Source organism: Acipenser ruthenus, chromosome 5, assembly GCF_902713425.1.
Source record: "Acipenser ruthenus chromosome 5, fAciRut3.2 maternal haplotype, whole genome shotgun sequence".
In the NCBI taxonomy this organism is placed as follows: domain Eukaryota; kingdom Metazoa; phylum Chordata; class Actinopteri; order Acipenseriformes; family Acipenseridae; genus Acipenser; species Acipenser ruthenus.
The window spans coordinates 37609811-37630212 of record NC_081193.1 but is presented as its reverse complement, the minus strand read 5'-3'; the positions used below and the strand labels follow the sequence as shown (position 1 = coordinate 37630212).

The following is a 20402-nucleotide window of genomic DNA, read 5'->3' as shown; positions in this document are numbered from 1 at the left end:
ATTTTATGTACTGTATATAAAAGAAAGCTGCATATGTGTGTGAATTATACAGTATGAAAAGCCAGTATCCTTGTTCTGATGGGTTATCTTTCACCTTCATTTGATTTTGTTGCTGCACCTTTTTGGTTCTTTCATCGGTAGCTTGTCTTTATTTGCCTGGACTGAACATTCTCTTTCTTTACCCCCTGTTCATTGCAAACAGCCACGGGGCACATGTAGTCTCTCACAGCCTGGACCCTTTGTCAGCAATCCACACAGCAGGTACCTTATTCTCCTGGTTTCTAGAACTCCGGGAAGATAATGGAATTCAGCCATGATCCATTTAGGCTTGTCAAGGTCACAATGTCTGCAATGTCATTCATACAGTTATCTTAACTACCTGGACTCTCCATAGGTTTGATTGAGATTGATAAAAACAAGTTATTTGGTGTGATAATTTTGTTTTGATATGCACAGTAGCACGTACAACTGAACTCAGCAGTAGCCTTCATACTGTAATTGTTTTTCAGTCTTACAATATCAAATCGGTGTTTGAGTTTTTAACTTCTGTAAACATTACAGACTGTGTGTAAACAACCACTAAAGCTCATGGCAATGGATTCCATCATCTTCTATCATTCTAGACACTATTCTAGAGGGTAGGTAATAAATGGGTTTCTTTCTACTAAATAGAGTCTTTCTCTCTATTAACAATAGGCTTTCTCCTCTGCTTCCATAGTCCTTGCCTGCTTTTATATTGCTGTCTTTCAAAATGCTGCTTCAAACACTTGTATCTGTCAATCATAATTTAAAAAGAATAATCAACTTTCCTTCAGTGTTCTATTAGTCCACTAGAGGGCAGCCTCAGAGTTCTAATGCTACCTTTCTTTTACTATTTTTTCCCCCCAGTAGCTATGCCAGATGCGTCTGCAATGAACAGTGTAACAACAGAACCCATGCACGTGTTACTACATGCCTTCTTCTGTCACTAACAATGCTTCATCTTCTTTTTAAAGCTGCAAAGTAGAACCACACCAGTAAGGTCTCCTATTTTAAAAACAACCACCTGGGTGTACTTTGGTCCTAAATTCCAACCATTCCCTAGAATTAAAAAAGGAACAAGGAAAGAATTGAATCCCAAACGGGCATCATAGGTTGGATTTGAAGTGTGTCAGATTGTAAAAATAAACAGCCAGCAAGGATACAGGTTAGAAACTAAATGCGCTGAATGTGCACTGATAAGTCCTGTATTAATATTGCTATGTAGAAACACAATTAATGCAATGTAATAGTAAATATTTTCTTGAAACCTAAAGATCCTTCTAATGTATACGCAACTCAAAAACAGGAATACGTAGCTGGCATTCTTGAATTTCTAAATTGGGAATGTAGGCTCTGATAAACAAAGCCTTAAGCACATTATACTGCCAAGCAGGCACTGTGAAAATATATTTTTATCTAGTAAGCGTCAACTTACAAGAAGTTTTGCCAAAGTCGATTTTTATTTATAAATTATAGTATTGGAAAGCTGTGGGTAGAACAATTTGAATAATTCACTCTTAGAACTACCATAGATCCTCAAAATCCCATTGCTGTGCAGTTGTTTAGCCGTCTAAGACCTGACAAGTGCGGACCTCTGTATTAGTTACTGATTTGAAGTATCACCAGTATCTCCTCCAGTAATAAATAACCAATGTGGCAGTCCTAATAAAGCTGTCTAAGAAATATGATTCTGCTTTCCTTTTAACCGTAGCCTAGTTTTTACTGGCAGCACACTCAGACCAATAAAATTCAGGCCATTTAAATGAACTTTCCATTATGAGGACATTTTACAATGAAAATACTCTGAGATAAGTAGGGACACTAAGAGCACCATGTACAGTACAATATGCACTGCACATTAAAATGTCTCATTTCAGTTTTTGAGAACCGCAAACATGCAATTAAGTGCATTCAGCAATGAACATTAGATTTGAAGAATCTGTTTAAAAACATGTAAGAAAAAAAGGAAAATAAAATATTTCATGTTTTTAGCAACAAGTTATCCCAAGATTTCGTATCTTAATTTCTGATAAATGTGCAAACCCCTAATGAGAAACTGAAAGCACTTGTTGTTGATGATACTGAAGCCACTAACTCAGCTTGTAAAACGCACTTCGATTCCACTGAATCTTCTAACTTTGCTTTTACAACAAGCATGCTTTGTGTTTGTTTTTTCGACCTGCACTAAATAAATATGTAATGTACAGTTGTGCAAGATTATGGTTAAGCCTCTATCAGCTGTTTGCAGCTTGCATTTCCGCCCACAATCTTTAACGCTGGCAACCCGGCACTTACTTCAAGGCCTGTCAACACTCTTTATTAATATGAATGTTCTCAATGAAGTACAATTTTGCATTCTTTATTCCAACAAGCGTGGAATAAATATTAGCTTTTACTGAATAGAAGCATCCGTCAAACACACAAGATAGTTTGTGGTTTTGTAAGTGGTATTTATCAAGGATGTATTCTTTATATATATATATATATATATATATATATATATATATATATATATATATATATATATAAGCTTCTGATCAGAGTGGGTTGTGTTTGGTCTTGCACTGGAACAGCAAACATCGTTGGAACACAGTCTCTAGGCCAAAGGTGGTAAACAAACGTACTCAGCAAATAAGGGGATTCAAGTCTAATGGGGAATTTATTGGAAACTGTTCCTATTATCTTCTAATGTAAAGCATATACAGCAAAGGGGAGGTGAGGGGTTACTGCCAGGGATTATTAGAGATTAGGAATTGGGTTTCTAGTTACTAGCATCAGTTTTGCATAAAATGAAAAACTGAAGCTGAAACCGGGAGCAAAGTCTACCTGTAGTTGCTTTCAGATTAGGAGACTGCATGGATCAGCCTGCTGCCAAGGTAGTACACACATAGGCAGCTGGAAATCTGCTTTGTCACACTGGCATTATGTCTGTGTGGTAAGTAAATCCTAACTGGCTAGGAAATAAGAACCAAATAAAGTTAGATCTCCATAGAGACCAAAGCTAGCTGCAAGGTCCCTTAAATGCTGCTCCTGAAGATACACCACCTGTGGTATAAACCTGTGCTAATTCAGAATGCAGTGCATCTGGAACACAAATAGACAAAGAGAGACATGGAAATCACAGGACAGTTTTTGTTTTTTGTTTTTAGGAAAAGGGAGATGGGATTCACAGAGCCCACCATGCTTCTGTGTTTGTGAATAACAATATGTGTATTTGATTTCCGATCTCTAAAACACACAGTATTTACTGCATATAATACTATAATGCTTTATTAATAAACAATTTCTGCCAGTTGTTGGCAGATCTAAAATTGAGCTCTGAAAACAATTTGGCATACAGCTTTAATGTCAAACATTAGGCAGATTAACATGATACAGGACATTGTCCTTTAAGAAGCCTGTGAATGTGTTCAGTTCACCCTTGATTTTGCATTTGAGATAGAACTAAGCAATTCAATCCAAGCCTTATGTTTTCATGTGTTATTGTCAATTCCAATTTTAAGTGGGAGGAAGACATTTCAAATTTTAATTATAAAAGCATTTACATTTTTTTTTTTTTTAAATCAGTCTCACCTTTTAATTTGTTAAACGGCTCATTTACAGCATAATCAAACCCCACTTATAATTACACTGAGGCTGCCAGCAGCGCTGGCTGGCTCAGAGCTCTGCTGAGGCTCTCATTAAGACTGACACTTACATTTTGAAAGTGATTGTTTCTGTACGGCGCTGCTGGAGGGCTGTGTCTTCAATACAGACATGGAAAAGCCAGCTCAATGGCTGTATTGTATTTGATTTCTAAAAGCATACACATTTTCAGTTTTTTTTAAACCCTAACCCGTCTATGACAAGAGTGTAATAACTCTTGCGGATCTTCCAACCAGGGGCTTAAAAAAGAATGTACACTGAAAAAAACACCACAGACTGCAAACAATCAAAGACTGCAAATTTGGACATTCCCTTACAACACTGTAAAGCAGTACAGTTACAGAAAGTACATTTAAGACCTGGCTAGAAGAAAAAAAACAGGACAGGAATGGCCCACCAGCAGTTTTGACATCCCAGATTCTAAGGGGTGTGTTCTTAACGAGTTCAGCTTCATTTTCAGTCGACTTTCAAGGTCAATGTAAAAAAATATTAAAGAACTGTGGCTGGAGGGGGATATACATTAACAAGCAGAAGTTCAGACATAAACAAAGAGTAGCTGCAATAAAGTACAAAACATTCCTTCATCGTGAGCACATCGTGTAAGAACACTGCCTATCTGATGTGAAGGAAGGCTGCCTAGTTAGAGTGTAATTAAAGCACTGTGTGTTCCTCTTGTTCCTGGCTCTACCTCATTAACTCCCAGCTTTGGCATTCATAGGCAGTCTTCAGAATGGTGTTATTGAACTTCTGCACAGAACGCTGTGATGCTGTTAAATGTGCCATGTCTTTTCAATACTGACTTAATTATCTTTTTTGTTTGCAATTTGGGGGATAAACCACACCACTAAGCATACTAATAAAATGCTTGCTTCGATAAATATAATTTAAGTGGGATATCCAGGCCCTCTGGAATAGGTCACATTTGACAGCATTTTCAAATAATTACATCATTGGGAACCGGAATTGTGCACCGTATTTTGTGGTATCCCTATATTAACTAAAAAAATACAATGAAGTGGCTTGTGAACAAGCAATGCCATTTTGTAGACTAATGGTGACCTTAAAGCTAATCTGTATAGTTTAGCTGGGAACAGGTAGTCTTTCGGTTCCACTATGCAGTTTTGTAATACAATAGTGTGTAGTAGTTGCAGTGACATTTCAGTTACAAATGCTGCATCAGTGTGTAAAAATGCTCAGTGCTGGTGCGTCATCACCTGTGATCATGACTTGCATATGATATAGATAGTTATTTGATAAAATCACTAAGTTTGTAAGTTTTCCAAAACCTAGTACTTACTTATTCTGGGTATAGCCAACTGGGTTCCAATTATATTCCGTCATGAAACTATCTTTTATATACACAAGTTAGAGTTTTCACTTTGGGCCACCTACCCCTTCGGTTGTAATGGTAGCAGGAAACACATTCAGCTGAAAAGCTCAGCCAAGATAAAGTTAAAAGTGTGCTTTTGTGTGTTAGATTTAGTGGTGGTACTGTATGATGATATACTAGATAAAATAAATTGTCTGATGGTTAGCACAGCACATACAGCCAGTGCATACAGTAGTAACATTTATTGCTTACTGTAGTTAGTGTTTTTTAAATTATGAATGAATTAGCTTTACTGTAATTCCCAAACTATGAAAGATGCATTGCCCAGGTAGTATACAGCCAACAGAGAAGATAAAATCCCCCTGAGTAAGATATTACTAAACTCTGTACTATGTGTTGATATAAGAATAATACAAATATCTGTATTTTATATATTTATAACAACAATATAAAGGCTGTTTTGATTGTTGATTCAGTGCAAGATCACACCACTGCATTTGTAAATATCTGTAATAGTTTATATCAAGTCAGACATTTACACCACAGTGAGTAGTATTCATAGTTTAATCCCGATTAGACGTATTTTATCAATGGGATGTAGTTCTTTGACCAAGAAACATTTTGTATACTCAAAATGTAAGACTTCAGGCTTTAAAAATTCCCATATAGCTTGTAGAGTATGTATTGAAACTTTACTTTGCAAGTGTAGATACCGGGGATTCTTAAAGGCTCACCAGTTAACAATTTTGAGATGCAAGTCTTGTATTTCAAAAATAAGTCTACAACTGAACTCTTTAAGTGATGCAGTAGTGCACTGTAATTATACATGAAATTGTGTACTGTAGCTACACTTTACATTAACCGGTATATATTTACTGTATCATTACAGTGTACCTGATGTCATGTGTTATCCCTCCGATACTACGGTTTCATATCCAAGACCAGGTGCTGATTGATCTATGCAAGTTCAGTCCAAGCCTCATGTTTTGTATAATATAGACTAGCCTGGACTTAAATCATCAGGACTTGAAACTAAACATGTTTAGCAGGTCGGTGTTTGAGAAACCTTCACTCAGAAATGCTTCTAAATATGGATGCACTATCTTGCCTTTTTACTTTTTTTTTTTTTTGAATAGGTCTCACAGAAGTGGATCAGGTTCTTCCCTTTCTAAGGTGCAGCACCCTCAGCATTCCCAGTCCTTCTTCATTCGGGTGCTCAGAGCAGCCCTGCCGCTCCAGCTGCTGCTCCTCTTACTGATTGGTTTAGCCTGCCTGGTGCCAGTGACAGAGGAGGACTACAGCTGCACCCTGTCCAATAACTTTGCCAGGTCCTTCCACCCAATGTTGAGATACACAAACGGCCCCCCTCCAATATGAAATGCTGATTCAAGATTAAGGACTTTTTTTAAAATTTTTTTTTTTTTTTACAACCACTAAGTTGGTAGTCAAGTTCAGTGGGGTGTATGTAAGAATGATGACGTACCATTCATCATTATTTGATCTGTATAGTACAATGGACGTGGTGCAATACACAACATTTTTGGCACAGAACAGGACAGTGGTAAGTCAAAGAAAGTAATCCTGTGGTTGGCGGGGGAAAAAATGAAATACTTTTTACCAAAAAATTATTGGCCTATTTACAGATGCTTATTAATATATCAACAGTCTGTCAGTGCAAAGTACCACACTGAATTTACACTTTGTGTTTTTGGCTCAGTGTTTGTTTGTTTTTTCAGCCAGTGAGTAAAGACAAGAGTACATTATTGTTACATCAGTATTCGAACGAGAACAAAACAGTGTATAATTTAATGATGTGTAATATAACATTTTAAATAGCTTATATGCCAGTTATTTTTTTTACATAAAATGTTTTTTGGCATGTCATTATAATCGTTGCTTTTAAATAAACCTGTCATTGATAGTCAAATGCACAATGTTTAAATGTGACAGCACTTTTTATTGACGCTGATAACTGGATGTAAAAAATAAAATCACTGGTTGTGTAATGAAATGATTATTTGATGTATAGCAAAATAATGTAAACAAAGTTATTTATCTATGTACAGTTTGCTAAGGCTAGCTCTTTTTAACTGTTTATTTGCATTAAATATATAGTCTACAATCTACAAAACTGGTGATTCCAGCTGGATTATTAATATTATTAATTGTTGTTGTTAATATGTGTGTATTTTCTTGTAACAGACGCCCTTATCCAGGGCGACTTACAGTTCTTACAAAAAAACACATCACAAAAATCAGATCAGTACACGGAGCAATAGCAGTTTGATAAGCGGGATCACGGCTAATACTGAGAAAGAAAAAAAAAAAAAAAAAACACGATGCTATTGTAACAGAAACCAAGAAAGTCAAAAAATGTAAATTAATTAGAATAGGTAACGTACGTAGTTGTGACACCTATCAATTATGGAGACATAAGTAGAGAAATCATAAACTCACTTCCCAGCAAACAGCACAGCATAGAGACATCTGTTTGAATTCCGTAGAATCTGTGATGGCTCTTTAAATATTTAGCTTATTAGCGATGCTAATGCCTGTGATAATGATAAACATTAGATACAAATGTATGCATGTGTGCAAATTTCATATGCATAAGCACAAAATTATTTGAATTGCTCCGAAGGCCAAATTTGAATGAAAATGGCTAAGTTTTGCGATAAGCGTGACAGGCTTGCAATGCACAGAATGTTTCCATTACATGCACTTAGCTAAGTACCCTATCCTCAGCAACACTGGCAAAAGGCCGCAGTGCCCAAGGGTTTTGTGCCGTGTTGGAAAATATCAATTTTTGTGCAAAAGCACAAATTTTGCGAGGGGATTATCTGGGCCTAGTTGAGTTTCCTATTCCTATACAGATGCTCAGAATGAGCTGGAGGGGTTAGCGGCACATGTGTGCAGTCTATGGCTCCCAACACGTTGGGAAGACCAGAAATGTCATAGATATTTATTTTCAAGGCTTGTAAGTACACCCTACTTTTAGGGAAAAATATGTATTTTGCTGTTCGCCTAAAAAACTGCATTGAGCACAACTGTCAATGCACGAGAAAAAGCGGACTTCGAAATGCCAGCAACAATTGCGATTGTTTAAAACTAGCTTTCAAAAGTTAACAAATTGATGCAATTGTAAGTGTCGCAATTGCCTGCAGCTTCGGTACATTATAATATTTGAGAACCCTTATTTGCACTGCCACCTTTTTGCGAATGTATGCAGAAACACCCATAATTACATATTCATCTACGCTTGAACCGCAAACAGAAACTGCTGCCGCAAAGCATTCCTTAAAAAGTGATAAATAGCATTGCGCTTGTTTAGTACATTTCACCCCAGACTTCTGAGTCTTCTGCAACTGGTTTGCGACTATTTCAGGCACAACAGTTTAGTACACCTACCCCAGAGAAGGATTTCTCATGGTAAATACTATAATGGATGACAAGTTACCCACGTGTAGTCACTGTAAATCTCAAGTGTTGTATAATCAATACATACAATAGGCTCTTCCATTTTAAGCTTGATACCTGTTGAGGTTAATTTCAGCTTCACAAATTAGAAATAATGAAGCTGAAGATTGTCTTGCAACTTTTGTTTTATTTGTTCCACTTCAGTTCATCAATTTAAAACACATGGTAAAATCTACATACTACAGTATATCTGTCTTTAAAATTAAGGTAGTTTTCTTTACAAATATGCCAAAAAACAGAGTTTTCCCCAGCAAATTTAGCACAAAGCAAAAAACAGCTGTTTCACACAAAAGTGCACTAGCAGTAAAAAAGCACATCACTATATCTTTCATAGTTTTGAAAGAGGCTGCGTACAATAGGTAGTGCATTGCTAAAGGTACAAAAGCAGTGTAATAAAAGTAGGTAGTTTAGGTATTATCAATACACAGTAATGTGAACACAAGATGTAACACTTAACCTGCTAATTAAGGCAGGAGTCTGTTACTGGTCGCTTTCATCATTATTATCTGTGCCATTACAGCTGAGATAGCAGCACAGCAAATGCTTCTGATTGTTGACAAAGCAAAAGCAGCTGGTCTCAGGACACATTTTGTTTGATGTAACCTTCATTATTATAAGTCAAAGGCATCATACAATTCTAGTAAACAAAGGCTCACTGTTTGTCCAGAACAGATACAAGGATTTGATACTGTATAAAACTGAGACCGTTTTTAATCATTTCCTGATGATCTATTAACATCTGTTCTAAACTACACCAACAGCTGGTTTATTCATAATCAGTCATTTTCTTTTTTTTGTTGTTCTTTTAACTGGCATACCAGTTCTGACCACCACCCTTTCACTGGTGGCCACTTATGGTAGTCTGTGTGTGTATTAAAATAACATGAATGTGTTTGCACACATTACATTATGTAGAAATATAGATATGTACAACAGGCATAAACAATACAGTACTAAAATCAAATGAATAGGCTTTTTTGTTGTTGTCTATCCTACATGTAATACAGTACAAAACAAACCATGCTGATGCGTTGTTGGCTTCACATTGTTGTAGGACGCGTAGATAATAAAATATTTTAAATTGAAAGTAAATTATACCCGCATATTTTCTTTTATCTCCCTCTCATATTTTTATCCGTACTGCTACCAGTAAGTAAGCTCCTTCACTTGTTGTCAATAGAATAAATACAGTGCGCAACTTCAGACCTGTTGCCACCCACAATTTGTATGCTAATTAGAATTTTCCAGACCGGTATTTTTACTTCTAATTAGTTCGTGAATAGGGCGTGACACATTGGGAAATGCCATGCGCGGTCATCTCAATTTTCCTCCCTCAGTTCTGGACAAATTACCGGCACTTGAGTAAATGAGGCCCATGGTATCTTAAATGTTAATTAATTCCAATCTCATGCACTTGACATGTTTTTACATATTTTTTGCTAAAGGACACGACAACAATAAACCTTTTAGGCAAAACTGTCATTCAGGTTGAAATCATGTACTGGACAAACCTGTAAAATATGAAGCTTGAGAATGTAGCAGTGATGCGAATTGTACAAAGAATGAAGAGGTGAAATACAGTAGGACAGCTTTCATAATTTTTTAAAACATAATAAAGAAAATAAATAAAATGGTACAACATCACAGAATAATGTATGTGATTATTTGTTTTGACATTTTAGATCCATTTATTTAGGCATTCTATTGTTTCCTCCACATTATTTCCCATAATAAATATTTGTTAGAAAGCTAAATTCCTACATCCTTTTCTAATGCCTGCTTTAATACTAACATTTCTTATTTCACAAAAAAAAAATCAAGGCACTTTTCACAAGGGCAGGTCTGTCTAATTGAAGCTTCAATGATTATGGGATATGAATCCCACCAATTTAAACTGTCTGAATGTGTACATCTGTACACTAGTCAGAAAACTAGTTAGTGTAGGACTTAAAGCTAGTTTTTTTGGCCGGTTAACAAATTAGCAAAACATACATTCAGCTGTCTATTTACAGATGAGCAATACAATTTAACAGTAAGGTACAGAACATATTGTATTCTTAACTATAGTCAAAACAATCTAACAAAATGTACATGTTATATTAATTTCATTGTTAATATGTATATAATTACCAAGAAAAAAAATAGAAAAGACTACCCCTTGAGAGATGACATGACTAGGTTGGCCAAGTAAACACATAATTATTGGGTATAGAATTCTGTAATCAAAGACTGATGAAATATTTATTATTTTATGTGGTCAAAATCGGGGGGGTGAGCCTTTTTATAAACTGGTAGTCTATTACCTACATTTGGTAGCACTTTAGATTATAGAGCAGAATAACCATGTAATATTGGGTTATTACCAATGGCTCCTACTTTTATAGTAACTGCTGGTAAAACAAGTGTTCAATTACATGGGAAATTGCCTTGTGAACATGTTGTTGCCTGGTGTAATTACTTTGTAACTACACAATTTGTCCACCAGCAGTTACCATGTAATCACCATTTGAATTTACTCAGTCTTTACCATGGTTAAATATGTATATGCCCTTTAAAGTGCTACCGTTTTGATTTAACACAAAAAGATCAGTTGCAACTCTATTCGTTATTAAGTGAGTCACGTGATTTCAGAGACATCTCTACAACATTGATATTTTTTTATAATTATTTGGTTTTGTCTTTTACACTACAGATGCCGGTCATTTTCCCAGACTACTCATCCAATCAAAGCTTTACATTAGGGGTGTACAGCTCCGGTGCTCCAGGGCCAGAACACAGCAGCTTCTGGAGGTTATCGATTAAATAATCAAGGGTTTAATACCTGAATAGAGTTTTAAATGGATCAATGAAATAATTAAGGGTATGGATGTAGCAAAGTGCAGCACTGTGTACTGTATTGGTGTTATTAATAATGTTATCCCTGTAAAATTACAAATTAACATTTCATGTTGAAGTGTAGAGTGTATCATCAATTTACTTATGAATATAAAAAACGCAGCATTGCTAACCTAAAATTCCGGACAAACATTTTGTTTTTGTTGAATGAAATTTCTCCATTAAAGAAGCTGATCTTTGCGAAACACTCGTTGATTCAAAGGCATTAGTTGTGAATCTGAAACACTCACACAAAAGGATTGCAAGAGATCTTTTTCGTTAAGAGATTATTTTGTCAGTTTAAGTGCCGGAGTGTGCTTACTCCAGTGCTGAAGAAATGCAGTCCTCTGCTGTGAAAGTAGGTAGCATGCTGTTGGGGTTCAAGCATGCAATGCTCACAATTATGTGTGCAAATTCATCCCACTTCTGTCTGAAATGGGCAGAGAATGCGGTCCTTTACTCAACTTGTTGCTTTCTCCGGCTCAGTGTCCCCTAGGAAATGAAGTCGGTGCGCATCCAGCATCTCCAGCAGTAAATCATAGAGAGGGACTATGTTCTTGCACTTTATGTTGTACAGGTGCTCTATGCCTTTGATGCTGTTATGAAAAGTCAACATCAGAGCATTAAAAAAACATCTCTATTTTAATAAATAAAACCAAGCCTGGGCTTAGATACAATACAGTTCCCAAATTCTCCACTCTGTAATTTAAGTGTCTTTAACCTCCTAACCCTCACATATTACTGTAGGACAGGATATCTATTGAAACAAAGTGGCCAAAAATTGCAGCATCGATCTTGAATTAATTTTTTGCAGTACTTTAAAACTAGTAAGAAACAACTCAAAGCAGCTGCTCCTACTTGCAACTCCGTATGTACCCTATAGGGTTGGTGATGTCTCATGGATGAAGTGCTGTTAGTTTTATTAGCTCACCTTATGTGGCGGACATGTGAGAGAAGGAGGAGGAGCTGGGCTTGTCTTCTGGACCGCTGTTGCAGAGGTAGGCCTGATTTGGCGATGAAATGGATGAGAGTGTCTGTGATTTTATCCAGTAGTAGCTGAATGGTCTGGCTATCATTCAGAGTCTCCATGGTGCTGGAGAGAAAGGAAAAGGCACCTGAAACAGGGAAAAAAAAAATCATTTTCCAGGACTTGTTACATTGTGAAAGTTCAAAAGGAAGCTTTCAAGACTAGTTTGTAACAACCTCTTCTCTGCATCACAAACTAGCAAAAGGAGACAAATGATGCCAAGTTGGCTCACTGTTTATAATGCATTCAATTATGAGATTTTAAATCACTAGTCTCAGTCTGGTACTTTCTCAATCAAAGCCATTGACAAGCTAGATGTATACAGTAGCTATTAGACATATATATATATATATATATATATATATATATATATATATATATATATATATATAGGGGGTTATTTTCAAAGGATATCTGCTAGAGGATCGCATTATTTTGACTGTTTTTTTTCTGCACCCCTGTTTTTCCCACCAATTTCAGTATTTTCTAAAACAGCAGAAAACACAGCGTGGCTCTATCCGCTAGTTCGATTCATTAGTTATTCTGACTGTTTCTTTTGGTGGAATACGTATGATCTAAGAATGTCTATTTTCTAAAGACCAAAGTGGTGTGTGTGTGTGTGTGTGTTACGATCCCAAGCTGAAATACTATCACATTACAATGTACACAATTCTTTACCTCAAGCTCATCTGAAGAAGATCCGACCATCCCTGCATGTCAAAGTGAGACTAATTTGAATTATTCTCCAGGGTAGCCCCAAATGTGTCAAACTATAGGCCTAGGCTACTTTGGAAAATTACAAAATAATAAAAAAAAAACGTTAATTCGACAATGCTGAAGTTGGCTTCTTATTCGGACAGCTTTTTGTTCACATCCCAGCTTCTTATTCGCTAATATGCAAAAATGTAACTAAAATTGAATAACTAACAGGTATTTCAGGTGATAAATTGCCTCTGGCTGCTCATTTCAAAGTTAATGCAAAGACAGGGGAACCCCTCTACTTCATCCATATGTATTTATCGGGGCCTTTTCTGGTCTGTGTGTGCTATATTAAATGGGGAAAGCACTAAACTTAAAAATTGGTTATTAGATAAGATAACAAAGGAAAGCAAATTCCATGTTAGACAAGGAACAATACATATGGATCACACACGCAGGGTTTCCGCTTCTGGATCCCTACTTTGAAATGTTGCACTAAACCCGATGTCAACATTGCTATGTGTGCCATGTTTGCCCGCTGTTCTTGCACCAAATTCTGTTTTGGATAAATACTTATGGGTGATGTAGAGGGGTTCCCCCCTTGTTTGTATTAACTTTGAAATAAGCAGCCAGAGGCAATTTATACCCTGAAATACCCCAGGGCTCAGTTACTTATTCAATTTTAGTTACATTTGTGCATATTCGCAAATAGAAGCTGGGATGTGAATAATAAACTGGTCGAATGAGAAGCCAGCTTCAGCATCATGTTAATGAAGTAATAAACACATTTCAGACAAATGCTTTTAAATAAAATGATCAAACCATCCACCATTATAAACATTGTATTTGAATAGAATTGTAAACCGTTGTTTTAAGTTTTAAGTAGGATTTATAATTGAGTGTTTAAAGTTGTGGATAAACATAAAATAAATACAATACATTCCTTGCAGTAAGTTAGCTTTCATTTCTCTTCACAGGACCATCTTCAGTATTTTGATGCATATGCGCTACTACTTGCTGTACCATTTTGTTTTAGCACGGTTCCTTTTTTAGTGCATATTATTATTTTGGAATGTTTTAATATTATGCTTGTTGCTATGTTGACTTAACAAGTAAACAGTACGTAGCCCACTTAGTACTTCTGAAATATATAAATAAATCGGATGGTTTGATGATTTCATTTAAAAGCATATGTCTGCAATGCGTTTATTTATTTAATTAATTTTAATTTGTATTTCCAAAGTATAGTTTGACACATTTGGGGCTACCCTGGAAAATAATTAAAAACTAGTCTCACTTTGACACGAAGGGCTGGTCAAATCTTGTTCTGGTATTCGTTCTTATTCAGGTCAGCTTTGGGTAAAGTAAATTGACCCAATCATATTTCGGCTTGGGATATAACATAAAAAGGAAAAATAAAGAAATAATATATATATTTAAAGCTTTAAAGTGCTGCCGCTAGAAGCGCAGGATGAGTCACACAGCTCGGACTGCCAGTTAGCGTCCAGGCTGTGCAAAGAGCCTTAACTTTGCTGGGGACCCTGAGAGGACGTCACATTGGCTCGGACGCTCCCGGGGTGGGGGATGAGAAACCGGCAGGGATTGCTTCTCCTCATCGCGCAACAGCGAACCCTACTGGCCAGACACCAAGCACATTCAGAGTGGATAAGAGGCAGGGCTGATCTCTTGTTCTCCAGGATTGGTAGCCCGCCCACCTATGCTCTGGATTGTCCGGTGTAAAAGTGATTCGGGCTTTAGGCTTGTGAGATCGGAGGACGCTCACATGCCCTCAGAACGTCTGTGCTGTGTGGGGACTATGCAGTGAGGAGGACAAAACATAATTGGACAGTCCAAATTGGGGGAAAACATCCAAAAAAAAAAGTTTTCATTCATTTTCATACACTGCAGTTATACCTCCTTTCAAACTTATAACTCCCATAATTTGTTCCGATCATGTTTTTTTTTTATGTACTAATTAAACAAGTGATTGATAAGACTGAAAGAATTTGCCGTTGTGTTTGCATTTGTGTTTTTTTATGCTGGTTTGGTACAATATTCGATTGTGTTTATATAGCATTTGCTAACTCAATTGAAGTATTATTTAGTCAGATAAAACCACTTAAAATGCTCATTACTTATTCATTTAGAACTGCATAAAATTATGCATGAATTGTGATGCGCCGGCGGATAAAAAAAAGAGGATCACGTTAGACAATAGGGGGATATTTAACGGATTAACCTGTGGAAAACGTCTGCGGATTTTGCCATTTCCACCGAAAATGAAACCCCTTTCGAAAATCGGGCCCATAAAACCCTAAAATATATTTTGGGATCAATTCCAGCAGATCATCTTGAATAGAACACCAGCGAAAAAATAGCATACCATTTAACAATTAGCCAGTTAACAGGCAGCAATGCCATTCTTAGCCACATTTGGGGGCATCAAAGACCAGTGCTCTGAAGTAATAGGACATGCTACAAGTGTGTGATGGTCCCCATTGGTGTTGAAAGGGTTAATCTGGGAAGTAGAGTGAGGCTACACTCAGTGGCAGGAGGGACAGAATGTGGGGTGTGTCCCTTGGTTAGGGAGGTGGAGTTATAACAGGCATTGTTGGTTATTGGTGTGCCTAGGCTGTGGTCAGCTGTAGGGACACAGTTTTTTGTATTAGAGAGTTAAAACCAAAATAATTAATTAGTTTTGTAAAATCTATTTCCCAGTAATTTATTCTGTCTATAAGAGGAAGAGGTTCAGAAGCCTACAGGTTTTTTTTTTTTTACACTACACCTTTAAGTAAAATAAGTTTGCTTGTATTATGATTAAGATTATTTGTTCAACTACTAAAACTGGTGTATTTTGTTTCTTGTTTATTAAAAAGTGGTTAAAGTTTACTAAATGCTTGTCCTTAATCTGATTTATGGTGTAATAAGCGTAGGGTGCCAATACCTTTGTCTGTGACCAAGTTATACATAAAACTGTAGATATTTATACTTAGGGTTACAATTTGAACCATTTCTGGTGCCATGTCAAGAGCTGCTATTTGATCAATGATGTGGTCCATTATTGTATTATTTCTAAATTTTAAAGTATGACTCACTTGAATGATGCCCACTTGAATCGATCTTCAAAACTGCAAAACATTAAATTGTAACTGTTACTTTTACTCAATTGTGAAGCTACAAATTATATACACAGTCATAGCCTACCAGAAGCAAAGGATCTCAATACAATGACAGCTACGTTGATTAAATTGAATTCACAAAGTAGAAGAGTTCTTTGTGGGTAGGCAGGCTCAAATTTTGTTTTGCTAAAACATCTCATGAGCGTGGGTGTCCTTGGTGCTGCAGACAGGCTGTCACCATGGTATTCAAAGACAGATTTAGAAAGTTACCAAAGTAATAAAATATACTGAATCCTAGTGAGCCACTAATATGCTATAATGTCAAAATTCTTAAAAGATGCAAAACTGCTAGTGAACAGCAAACACACACTATGAAACTGAAAAAGTATTGGTTGTTTTCTTTAAACAGTTTTCTATTTATTTCAGGCATCTCTAACTTATAGGCAATGGGTCAATTTGGACCTGTATTTAATTGTCTATATGTTATTTTTTGCCAGCATTCTTGGTAATTTGTCCACCAAGACAACACCTCAGTTAATTCTTAAACAAAATATCAATAATCATTAAAAAAAATCGCCCTGCTACAACAAGCAAGTGACACTTTATTTCAATACAAACACTAGATGTTTGACACCTTCAGAAAATAATTCCTTGCTGATCCCTCCGTTGATTTGTGGTCTTTATATGAATACAAATATCAAAACAATGGATATGTTTAAAAATATATTGTTATGGGGCTCTTGAGTGGCGCTTCCAGTAAAGGCACTCCGGGGTGCAGGATGTGCCCTATAGCTTGGAGATCGCCGGTTCAAATTCAAACTATGCCACCGTGGACGCGGACGTGTATATACACGCACATATACAGTACTGTGCAAAAGTTTTAGGCAGGTGTGAAAAAATGCTGTAAAGTAAGAATGCTTTCAAAAATAGACATGTTAATAGATTATATTTATCAATTAACTAAATGCAAAGCGAGTGAACAGAAGAAAAATCTAAATCAAATCCATATTTGGTGTGACCACCCTTTGCCTTCAAAACAGCATCAATTCTTCTAGGTACACTTGCACAAAGTCAGGGATTTTGTAGGCATATAGTCAGGTGTATGATTAAACAATTATACCAAACAGGTGCTAATGATCAACAATTCAATATGTAGGTTGAAACACAATCATTAACTGAAACAGAAACAGCTGTGTAGGAGGAATAAAACTGGGTGAGGAACAGCCAAACTCAGCTAACAAGGTGAGGTTGCTGAAGACGGTTTACTGTCAAGTCATACACCGTGGCAAGACTGAGCACAGCAACAAGACACAAGGTAGTTATACTGCATCAGCAAGGTCTCTCCCAGGCAGAAATTTGAAGGCAGACAGGGGTTTCCAGATGTGCTGTCCAAGCTCTTTTGAAGAAGGACAAAGAAACAGGCAAAGTTGAGGACCGTAGACGCAGTGGTCGGCCAAGGAAACTTACTACAGCAGATGAAAGACACATCATGCTTACTTCCCCTCGCAATCGGAAGATGTCCAGCAGTGCCATCAGCTCAGAATTGGCAGAAAACAGTGGGACCCTGGTACACCCATCTACTGTCCGGAGAAGTCTGGTCAGAAGCGGCCTTCATGGAAGACTTGCGGCCAAAAAGCCATACCTCCGACGTGGAAACAAGGCCAAGCGACTCAACTATGCACGAAAACACAGGAACTGGGGTGCAGAAAAATGGCAGCAGGTGCTCTGGACTGATGAGTCAAAATTTGAAATATTCGGCTGTAGCAGAAGGCAGTTTGTTCGCCGAAGGGCTGGAGAGCGATACACGAATGAGTGTCTGCAGGCAACAGTGAAGCATGGTGGAGGTTCCTTGCAAGTTTGGGGCTGCATTTCTGCAAATGGAGTTGGGGATTTGGTCAGAATTAATGGTCTCCTCAATGCTGAGAAGTACAGGCAGATACTTATCCATAATGCAATACCACCAGGGAGGCATCTGATTGGCCCCAAATTTATTCTGCAGCATAACAATGACCCCAAACATACAGCTAAAGTCATTAAGAACTATCTTCAGCGTATTGAAGAACAAGGAGTCCTGGAAGTGATGGTATGGCCCCCACAGAGCCCTGATCTCAACATCATCGAGTCTGTCTGGGATTACATGAAGAGAGAGAAGCAACTGAGGCTGCCTAAATCCACAGAAGAACTGTGGTTAGTTCTCCAAGATGTTTGGGCCAACCTACCTGCCGAGTTCCTTCAAAAACTGTGTGCAAGTGTACCAGAAGAATTGATGCTGTTTTGAAGGCAAAGGGTGGTCACACCAAATATTGATTTGATGTAGATTTTTCTTCTGTTCACTCACTTTGCATTTTGTTAATTGATAAATATAAACTTTAACATGTCTATTTTTTAAAGCATTCTTACTTTACAGCATTTTTTCACACCTGCCTAAAACTTTTGCACAGTACTGTATATGTGTGTATTTGTAAATATTTAAATCAATAGTAAGACATTATAAATACTAAAAGACAGTAGCCTACTGTATATAACTTTATATTAGTATTCCTGCATAATTCAATTTTTATCTGCTTGTTGAGCAATCAAGTTAAAAGAAACCTTTGTTCTAGTACAGGCCATGATATTTTCTTTAATTTTATGTAAATACTGCTTTCCCCTAGGTTCAATAGCATTTTAAATTAACATCTATACAAATGCAAGCAACATTTAACTGCAGACGGCATGCCAAGTACTCTTTTTCAGGTTTATTTTCAATAAAGAGAAGTTGATTGTCAAAGAATTCTCTCATTTTTGAAACTGAGATTTTAATATTGAATTTGGTCACAAAGTAAAGTCAGTGTTGTACTGTATTAAGAACATTATTTTCTGATTGCTGTCATAAAATCTGAAAAATTGTACGTCTTTGGAAATATGCTTTAGCATTTAATAATCTCACCAGAGTTTAACAGGATGATAGCCTTGAGACACACATACTCTTCGTGTTTAAGTCTCAGAGTACAAAACCGAGATGCGGTGGCAAGGAGCATGTCAAATATCTCCGCCAGTCCCTCAACACAGCTCCCTTCATTCCTATGGTAAAGAGGGGGGAAAACATATTATATTCTACTTAAAATAGCATCCTTCAAAATTCTAAAGAGAAGTGGATGTGTGCACACTGGTGGTTGGCAAACACCACCACATGTGTGTCACTTCTTCCCTACACTAGGCTGACTGCAGCTTTTTGTGAGACCTGCCTTGCACATTGCTGCAAGGGAGAGGATCAGAAAAACCCATTTTCTGCAGCGATTGGGAAACAAGGGCTTTCTATTAAGGGCGACCCTAAACGGAAAAACTCCAATTAATAGATGGACTCAATAAAAAGGTCACATACAAGCCCTATTGCTGTTTTCAATACTATTTTGCAGAGTGATTTTAAGGGATTTTAGAAAGTTTATTCTTAACTACATGATAAAAGTTTCAATGTAGGGCTACTTTTCACCACTATTGTATGCTTGTTTCAGGTTGACTTTAACCAGACCCATCATAAGATACAGGACAGATATCTCAAGATTACTCTCCTGCTTCAGATCATACATAAATGGGTAGCCCGACCTTGTAGTAAATAATGTATTTACCAAGTGTGCTTTTGAAGGTAAAACTGGTTGTCATATACATTCAGGCAGCCAACCAGTTCACTGCGTCATGAAAATAGAAGGACCAAAAATATTGCATCATTATCAACAAATCACAAGTCAAAACTTCTGCATAAGTAGGTCACCATGACCTACTATAGATTCTAATACTCGTAAGAACGAAATCCGTCAAGGACAGCTAAGGGATGTCCATACCAAGTGTAATCACAAATGGATGGTTTATTCACTAGATATATCAAGAAACTTATTTTCTTACCCCCCCAAACGACAGTAATAAAATACATAAAGGAAAAATGGGAATCAGAAAATGAGTATCTAAATAGATTTAATAAAGGCAAAAATCCCAAATGAATGGTAGCCCTAATGTCAATAAAAGAACCTTATCATCTGTTCTTGCCAAAAGTCGTGGGCATGAGTCAGAATCTAGTGTTTACTGAGGAGATGAGAGGCACATAAAGTGCAGCACAGACTGTACCTGCACAATATGTATATTTTTCAGAGAAATAATAAAAAATAAAACCCCTGGGAGCAAACCTAGCCTTTTAGTTTGCAGAGAAAGCTATTTTAATTAAATCTTACAGGGT

At 36.8% G+C, this 20402-nt stretch overlaps 2 protein-coding genes across 14 annotated transcripts in view; one reads left to right on the top strand and one right to left on the bottom strand.

Moving 5' to 3' along the window:
* LOC117402844 (nesprin-1-like) overlaps positions 1–7127 on the top strand; it is a 194828-nt gene extending 187701 nt beyond the window's left edge. For 7 of the 9 annotated variants that reach the window (XM_059024130.1, XM_059024134.1, XM_059024133.1 and 4 more), the window contains 2 exons: positions 203–261; positions 6133–7127. In XM_059024130.1, the coding sequence (XP_058880113.1) occupies positions 203–261; positions 6133–6373 (300 nt within the window). In that variant the 3' untranslated portion in view covers positions 6374–7127. The remainder of the gene's footprint in view (positions 1–202; positions 262–6132) is intronic. The other 2 variants (XM_059024136.1, XM_059024135.1) reach the window with 1 other exon arrangement.
* Positions 7128–8580: 1453 nt separating this feature from the next.
* The window catches only part of LOC117402328 (estrogen receptor-like), a 63296-nt gene continuing 51474 nt past the window's right edge, over positions 8581–20402 (bottom strand). For all 5 annotated transcript variants that reach the window (XM_034003363.3, XM_059024137.1, XM_059024139.1 and 2 more), the window contains 4 exons: positions 19122–19255; positions 16169–16201; positions 12279–12462; positions 8581–11943 (listed from right to left, as the gene is read on the bottom strand). In XM_034003363.3, the coding sequence (XP_033859254.1) occupies positions 11808–11943; positions 12279–12462; positions 16169–16201; positions 19122–19255 (487 nt within the window). In that variant the 3' untranslated portion in view covers positions 8581–11807. The remainder of the gene's footprint in view (positions 11944–12278; positions 12463–16168; positions 16202–19121; positions 19256–20402) is intronic.